Source organism: Colius striatus, chromosome 12 (genome assembly GCF_028858725.1).
Source record: "Colius striatus isolate bColStr4 chromosome 12, bColStr4.1.hap1, whole genome shotgun sequence".
NCBI classification, from domain to species: domain Eukaryota; kingdom Metazoa; phylum Chordata; class Aves; order Coliiformes; family Coliidae; genus Colius; species Colius striatus.
In genome coordinates this window covers 14,111,752-14,120,306 of record NC_084770.1, presented here as the reverse complement: position 1 = coordinate 14,120,306, position 8,555 = coordinate 14,111,752, and the positions used below count along the sequence as shown (strand labels likewise).

The 8,555-nt window shown below is 49.4% G+C and overlaps 1 protein-coding gene across 1 annotated transcript; it reads right to left on the bottom strand.

Annotated features, from left to right (window-relative positions):
* Window positions 1-312: 312 nt before the first annotated feature.
* Window positions 313-6,844, bottom strand: FAM124B (family with sequence similarity 124 member B). The gene is made up of 3 exons (XM_010209447.2): window positions 6,519-6,844; window positions 5,625-6,361; window positions 313-2,925 (listed from the first exon to the last, which is right to left on the bottom strand). Exons 1-3 carry the CDS (start codon window positions 6,547-6,549, stop codon window positions 2,329-2,331), a joined length of 1,365 nt encoding a protein of 454 aa, XP_010207749.2. The 5' UTR covers window positions 6,550-6,844; the 3' UTR covers window positions 313-2,328.
* Window positions 6,845-8,555: the final 1,711 nt, after the last annotated feature.

The window sequence follows — 8,555 nt, the reverse complement described above, 5'->3', positions numbered from 1 at the left end:
CGGAAGAGACTGTTTCTCCCAGAAGTTCCATTTCTGGCATTACTCCTGGGTCCATGACTATCCCATCCATGCCCACTGTGGGGCTGTAACCCTGTGTTCATAGGCCCTACCCTGATCCCCCTCCTTCTCTCTCCTTATGCCTCCCAGCCCACCCTCACACACACCATAGCAAACCCAGAGTGCCAACCCCCTGCAGGCTCTCCTCTTTGCTGCTTCCCTAGCTGATCAACCATTTTCTCCAGCTCTGACAAGCACTGGCCGTTTCTAGCGTGTGGGGTTAAGATTAATGATCACCCTTATGGATACAAAACATCACAGTATGATTTATTACAAAGCCCACATTTTACAGAGCTTATGGAAACACTGGGGGAGTGGTGAGTGTCCAGCGAGATGAGTGTCCTCTTCAGCTTCCTGCAGGTTTTGGCCCCTGAATCAAAGGGCAGATGAGCATCACTTCCAGAGCAGCACCAGCTGTGGGAGTGTGGAGGCTCAGAGCAGGATCTGCCCTGTTTCCCCCTGCAGCTCTTCAGACCAACCGGACTGCACCTTCAAACTTCCCCAAAGTGCTGGGCCTTCCCAAAGCCCCAGCCAACACCCAGCAATGGCCCTGCTCTCTACTGCCCCTGGGCTTCACAGCCCACCAGCAGCCAGGGGGGCTGCACCTCCCCAGGTAAGGATGTTCATGCAGTGCAGCGTGGGCTGTGCCCCCGGGAAGGCTCTGCTGCTGCCCATCACCCTCCACCTCTGCTTGGGCCACACAAAGCCATTGCCTGTCAAACCTGAGTCGTGGGTAGGAGGAGGCAATGAGAAGGCACACTGCAAACAAGTGCACATTTTTGGGTAAAGCAGAATTCAGATCTATTTAAGGAGAATACAGCATTTGTTGTGCTGCTTAGAAGGTAAGTAGCATCAGATTTGTTTTTTCTTGTAACAACCTCCCCTCTGTCATGCCCTCCCCATGCTCTTTCCCTTTCAAATTTACTCAGTCCTACTTGACAAACTCCCATCTTGATCAGCAGTTATTTCAGCAGCTGCTGCCAACACACCGCTTCACTCCTCCTGTCCCTCTTACTCTCCAGCATTCAGCAGTTCCTTCCAGGACTCTTAATATCTCTTGTCTTCTGCTAATTAAAACCCAATTAGGATTGCCTGCTGGTAACTGCATACTGGTCCAACCAAGCCTGGCCTGTTGCTGGGTTTATTTTGTTAAATGTCACATGAAAAGGCAACATCAGATCTTCCTGGAGCATAAACATAGCTCAAACTATTCCCTGCCAGTGTTTGCTTTGTGTGCACTGTGCTAATTTGGAGAAAAGATCTCCCTAGAAGATTCTTCCCTCAAAAATATTTTAAAAGAACATTCTTGTATTTCACATCTTGCGTAAAATTAACATTGATAGCTTTTAAATACCATCAACAGGGGAAGCTAGAAGGAACCCAGAGGCAAATCAGCACCGTGACTGTGCTGCTACCTTGTTCCCATATATCCCAGCGATGGATGATGAGCCTCCACGCCTGGGGGGAATCCAGCTGCTTGGGCAGCTTAGGCAAACTGCACCTTCTATTTCCATCTGAAGGTGTCACTGGCTACTTTTTAGCATCTTAGAGCAGCTCTGGGAGTCATACAGCTTATTCCTATTCATTGCACAATCATCCTTTAATCTATTCTGCATTAAAAAAGAGAAATCGTTCTGTAAATACAGAGTTATTTTTCATAATATCACAGAATCCCAGAGTGGTGGGGGTTGGAGGGGACCTCTAGAGATCATCCAGCTCAACACCCTGCTAAAGCAGGTTCACCTCCATCAGGTCACACAGGAACATGTCCAAGCGGGTTTGGAAGCCTCCCGAGAAGGAGCCTCCACACTCTCCCTGGGCAGCCTGTGCCAGGGCTCCCTCACCCCAATACCAAAGAAGTTTCTCCTCATGTTCCAGCAGAATGTTTTGTGTTCCAGCTTGTGCCCCTTACCCCTTGTCCTGTTGCTGGGCACTACAGAAAAAAGTGTCACCCCATTCCCTTGCCACCCACACTTCAGGTACTTGTAAGTATTGATGAGGTCCTCCTTCAGTCTTCTCCAGGCTGAACAGCTCCAGATCCCACAGCTTTTCCCCATAAGAAAGATGTTCCAGTCCCCTCATTATTTTTCCTGCTTTGCCTGCAGCCTCCTTAGCATTTTTTCATAGAAAGCTTTGGTGAACCTGCTACTGGATTGTTGCCACAGTGGTTAAGCTGAGCATCAGTGGTCACAGCACAGGGGGCACACCACACACAGAAGCACCCCGCTGTCACTGGGAAGTGACCAGTCCCTCAGGCACATTTGTGTTCAGTCATATAAAGAACTCCTCCTCCTCATCCTCCACTCTGGTGGCAGGGCTGGCGAGTGGCGTTGGCGAGTGGCAGCCCAAAGCGGCTTGCCCCGCTCCTTTAGTCCTGGAGGCCGCAGCAAGCAGGCGCTGGGCGCTGTGTGGGGAGGGCACAGCGGGCGTGGGCAGCAGGAGGCTGCTCCGCAGGTCCCTGGAGAAGCGGCTCAGCGGGCAGCGGCCACTCGCGGGAGCCGCCACGGCGAGCCCGGTGTCCACGTTGGTCTCGGCCCGGCTGTCCCGGGGCCGGGCCTGCAGCTGGCTGCTCATCTGCCGGCACAGCGAGCTGCTGGCCCACCTGGGTCGTGCCGCTGTGCTGCTGAGAGACACGCAGCGGGGCCTGCGGAGGACACTGCCCGTGTGCTCCGGAGCCACGGCCTCGCTTGGGTCGGGCTTCGCTTTGCCCTTTGTGGCTCTGAGCTCCTGGCTTCTGTGCCCAGGGTAACTCCGCTTCACAGGGAGGGGGGCTGCGACAGAGTCCTGCAGGATATTTTCATTGCCTGCGTTACTATGCTGATGGCAAAGCCCAACATTTGTTCCATGGTGCTTGGGGCCATCTTGAACCTGTGAAGAAAGTGTGGAGACAACCCCATCAACATGTCGTTCTAGCTTGACCAAACACTGGTGCCCTCACACAAACAAGAGAGAGACTATTGTCATGCACTGTGCAGCTCTGGTCCCAAGCTGAGCCATGATGCCTGTCCCTCACCTGCATCACACAGAGCAGGGAATGGAGCTGAAAATGCTCAGAAATGGGCAAGAGGAACTGCAAGTACAGTAAAGGAACAATCATGTATGCTAGGAATGTTTAGCCTGGGGAAAAAAACAAACAAACAAGCAACAGTTTTAGGAGAGGATAAAAGGCTAAAACATCAAGAGACACACAGAGAAACAGATATATATTGCCCATTCCTTGCTATTTGCAATGCAAAAAGCAGAGGCCATCAAATGAAGGCAGCTGGAGCCAGTTTCAATCAAAGGAAGGTGGCAGCAGACCTGGGGAAGTCCCTGCTAAAGTATGTTGTGGATACAAGAAGTTCACATGGATTCAAGGGGAGACTGGATAAACATTTGGAAAGGAGAGTCATTGGAAGCTGCCACAGTTGGCTTCAGAAGACTGAGTTTAGAACAGGTAGCTCAGGTGTGTACCAGTAGGGTGCAACACATACACTTGTCCTCTTGCTCTTCCCTATGGCCAGCTGTGGCTGAAGCCCAGGCCAGACAAACTGAATCACTGTGTTGTGCCTATCAAGCTCTTACACCTCTGCCTGGGATTTCCCCGACAGCAGCACACACGTGCCATGGTCCTCATGGGCAGCTTTCACACGCTCTCAGGACTAGTGCCCACACACAACAGATTTGCTGCAGGTGACCTAAACACAGCAGACACAAAGAGCTGTGCCTGTCCCAGAACCTTGGAGGCATCAGATCTGCCAGAGCACCTTCATGTTTGCAAATCCAGACTGGCTGTTTTTGGAAATAAACTTATTCAGGATGCTCTGAATCAAATGGCATTCCTATGATGGGTGGGCAACACATGGACCAACACTAATCCAGGGCGGAGACACCCATCAGACCAGTAAGGCCAATGGGACAAGGACCTGCTGAGCATGTCCTGCTGGCTCCTATGGAGCTTGCTGCCTCTGGGGACAGCAGCCCAGACTAAGGCACCCACCTCACCAGTCCTTTGCAAGGATGAGGATGTGTTTCAGGGCTTTATTCACAAAACAGCACATGGAGATAGTTCTACTCTCCTGCTTAAGACTCCTTCTTGAGTCTTAAGGCTAAACTTGTAAAATTTGAGCAACAGAGGTCTCCTGTAAACACTCAGAGAAAGGACACGGTAGAATAGAATAGCAATTAGTGAGTGACTTCAGAGATTATTTTTCAGAGTTTATTTCCTTCTTTATCAAACTGGGCATCTTGAGTTATCTCTTCACCAATAAAAACAAGAAAAGAGTTCTTGCAGGTTCAGGGGGCAATGACAAGTCTGTGTGGGTTGGCAGTCCAGGAGCAGACCCTTGGATTTGGTTTGCAATAAGACACAAAGTTGGGGAAAAATAAATCATTTGCAGGTACTTAGAATAAAGATTGCCAGTCTGAACCAAAGAGCTGCAGAATGAAGTGCTGCACACTAGGCTGTCAGCCTGCTGCATGAAGCACGGACACAAGTTCAAGTGGACTCTGGCTTCCTTCACCAGGAGCATGGTGCAGCATGGCTACACCCCCAGAAATGCTTCTGAATTTCCTGACAGTGAATTCATGTATATGACAGCTTAAAGACCTGGTATCTATAGCAGGAAGGACCACAGAGTAATTTAGGAAGAGACCTTTGGAGGTCATCTAGCCCAAATCCACTGCTCCGGGCAGGACTGATGCTCAGGGTTTTGTCCAGTGCGGTTCGTAAAGTGATACTGAAGGAGAAGTATGCAAAGGCTGCCCTGAGGATTAGTGTTCAGAGTAGAATAAATATAGGCCATACAGAGTAATTGATTTGTAACAAATGAGCTCTGGAAGCAAAAAAAGAAAAAAAACTCCCACAGGATGGCAAATTATTAATATATCCAAATTACATGAAAAACTAAAGAGAGCTAGGAGGGGTTCTTACAGTGGGCAGAAAGCACCCTGAGCTCAACTGCCCACTGTTCACGTGTACAGTTCCCACTGAGTATCATCTCCCAGGCTCTTGGGTTTTGTTTATTTGTATTTATATGACCTCTGAACCACCTACTTGAACAAAAAAGGCAAAGATGACCCTTCTCTTTGGCACTTTCACCCAACTGCAACTCACTTGGGAGCTCATCAAATCTATTGCAGGCAGTGTCGTATCAGCACTATACTTAAAATACATCAGGTTGCGGGTGCCAAAATCTGCTTTCAAAGACATTTGTAACTGTTTATAAACGTTTGTGACTGATTAGAACTAGAACAGCCTGCCTCATCATTTGACACAGGCAGAGAAGGGAAGATGTTAAACTAGTCTGCCCCAAAAGCATTCATACTTTCAATTTCAGGCAAGCAGTAAAGATGTTAATGGTATAAACCAAAGTGATACTATGACCTGTGTTCTGTTTCCCAGCAGCACCACAGCACTGGCAGATACAGATCACTGCATTCAGAAACTCAAAAAGGAAACATCAACAAGCAAAATCTGAACTTCCATTTTGAACAAGTCCTGCTTTCCTTAAAAAACACACAACTGAACAAACAGCAAAACACCAACAACAATCCAACCCTCCTCTTGGAGCCCCACAGGCACATACCTGAAGCAGAACTGTATTTCCTTCGTAGTCTTGTGTTTGCCACCTGGTGCTACTGATGGGAATACATGGGTTAGGCAGGAGAGGCACCAGCTGTCCCATCTCTCGCACCTTGAACTGCAAGGCCACTGAGTCCTTGGGCTCAGTAGCCACCCCAATGGGCAACTGCTTCAAGCAGAGCTGTACGGCAATGTTTTGGGTTGTGTACAGCACAAAGACACAGAAGTTACTTTTCTGCATAGTTGCTTCTTTCTGTAGGATCAACTCATAGAGCCTCACTGCATCCTCGTAATTATCAAAACTGCAGTAGAGGGTGACACGCAGGATTTCGGGGCCACAGTGCACCCTCCTGATGCCCCACACAGGCAGCTGGTCATCCAGGCTGTAGAAGTCATGGTGAGCTGGGGCGTAGGGGTGGCTTTGCCCATTAGCAATCCGGGCACGCTGGTAGCGCCAGGGCGGCTGCTGGAATTGCTCGTGGACCTGCAAAATCCGTTCTTCTCCCAAGCCCTCGTGTAGGAAAAGGAGAACAGATATTCCAGGGAAGCCGCAGCCTCTCTTACGGTGCCTCTCATAGCATCTGAGGGGAGTAGGTCGCTCAGACACCAGGAAAAGGCCAATGTCTGGGCAGACCCACTCCAGCAGACGATCCAGAGTTTGCTGCAGCAGCAGTGAGTGTCCCGAGTTGGCGAGAAGATGCACAGTCAGAGAGTCTGCTTTGTCATCCATTGCAAAGGTTCCTAACAAAAAGTAAAAATAGACAAATGAGTGTCTTCCTGCTCCCACTGTTGGAGCCTCAGTATCAAGAGGGGTGTACTCTAAGGCTTAGAACAAGTTCAATCTCCACAGGCTTTGCAATAACCCAGTGAGATACATAGGTATGCAGTAATAACGTACCAGAGGAGACAGGCAAAGTGTGACAAAGCATTGTGTGACCAATCCCAGGTCACTCACATCACAGCAGAGTTCAGCTGAAGGCTCATCTTCCAACTCCAAGGCTTGAGCTCTCGTGACCGTGTAACATGCAATCTATGTGTCCGAAAACACCTCTGTGTCAGACTGCTGCTGTCCTTCACAGCACGGAGCAGCAGGGATGAAGAGCACTGCAACACAGAAGCAGTAGTTCTCTGAGATGAGGTGATGTGGTAAGCACACTTGCCTGTCAGCAGCGGCCCCGGCTGAGTCCCACCGGTGCACATCTCCCTGCCATCTCTGCCTGCTGCAAGGGCCATGTGGTACCTACCTTTGGAAACCTCAGCATATTTGTGTAGTCAGCAGGCTGGCTTTAGCTCCTTGTAAAAAAGCTTGTGATCTTTGTGAGGCACACCCTGCTGGGGCACACAGATAAGCTATTCTTTAAAAACAAGGAAGGAAAACAGACTAACAAAGGAAAAAAAACCACCCATGTGAACAGAGCAGATAACAATAAGGGCAGATATGAATCAGCCTCAGGAAAGAGGAGCTTTGGGAAAAAACCTCTGAGGCCTAGTTACACACTTCACAACACAGGTAGCTCACTGCCTAGCCAGCAAAAGCATCTTGGATTATTATAAATTTTCTACAAAAGCTGTGTCCCAGCTTTCCCCTTTCAGTGCTCTCTTTGCCTTGCTCCTCCTCTTGCTTTTTTTTGTAATGCTGATACCCCCCGTGTAATCAGCACCCTTAAACTCCAGCCCTGCTTCTTGGGCTTACCTACTGGTACTTTACTTAGCTTGTTGTATAGACTACATGAGGAATGCTGAAAATAAACCTAATGTCTAGACAATAAATCACACTGACCCTCCATCACCATATTTTGCAAACAAAGAGCAAGCCCTACAAGCCAATCAATTTTCTGTAACAGAACTGTCCCCACTGCAGCCAGTGTATAAATTGAAGCTGGGGCATCTGACAACGTATTCAGCTCCATCTAATAGAGGAACTCATCTCTCTCTGCTCACACACCAGTTTCCCTCTAAAACAGCCAGGCACACAAAGCAGTGGTTCCATGCAGAAATCCAGCATTAGAGTCTATTATTAAGAACTCTGAAATATTTTTTAAATACCACCTCCCTGGGCAGTCTGGGACGGTGTCTGACAGTCCTCTTGGTGAAAAAAATCTTCCTCTTCTCCCATCTAAATCTTCCCTGGCACAACCTGGGGCCATTTCTTCTTGTCCTATCACTCATTACTTGGGAGAAGAGACTGACTCCCACCTCAACTACAGCCTTCTTTGAGGTACTTGTAAAGAGTGACCACAGCCTCCTCCAGACTAAACATCCCCAGCTCCCTCAGCCACTCCTCATCAGACTTGCGCTCCAGACCCTTCCCGAGCTCCAGTGCCTGTCTCTGGACACGCTCAGTCCCGTGCCTGGCTCAGTCCTGGCAGCAGCATGCCAAAGCAAGGCACCAGCCCTGGTCCTGCCACCTTAGGGTCAGGCAAACCAGCAGAGATCCATAAGCATCAAAATGGGTAAATATAAGTGGACCTGAAGACAGTGGGGAGGGAGCAATCCTCACCCTGCACACGTCATGGGGTCCTGCAGGCTGTGGTACAGGCCAGCACTGCTGCCAGGGCCAGGCCACCAGCCGGGTGAGAGCAGCAGCTTTTGGGCCAGCAGCATCCTGAAACTACTGTATTAGTGGGGAAGGAATAGGGAGGGAAACAGAAAACATTGCACGGCAGCCTATAAATCCACAGCACATTTGTGTCTGGAATAGTACGTGCTGTTCCAGCTGTCCCTTAATAAGATGCAGGTGGAGGAAGACAAGAGTAACTAAAGAAGCTCATTGGTGAGACGAGCAAGCGAGGACCTTCAGCCCAGAGAAGGAACCATGGCAGGATATGCTATAGAGCTGTGAATGGCATTGGGAGGGTAAGAGAGCAGCCAGAGGCTAAAGCACTCTCTCAAAAAGCAGCAAGAGGATCAACTGCAGCTAGTAAGACACATTTCT

What these genes read in the sequence shown, in the direction of transcription:
- FAM124B (XM_010209447.2), bottom strand. Translation starts at nt 6,549, where the DNA reads ATGCTTTGTCACACTTTGCCTGTCTCCTCTG. An exon ending in CACTTTGCCTGTCTCCTCTG is followed by an intron (nt 6,362 to 6,518) that starts GTACGTTATTAC and finishes ACTTTTTGTTAG; the next exon opens with GAACCTTTGCAATGGATGAC. An exon ending in GAAATACAGTTCTGCTTCAG is followed by an intron (nt 2,926 to 5,624) that starts GTATGTGCCTGT and finishes CTTTCTTCACAG; the next exon opens with GTTCAAGATGGCCCCAAGCA.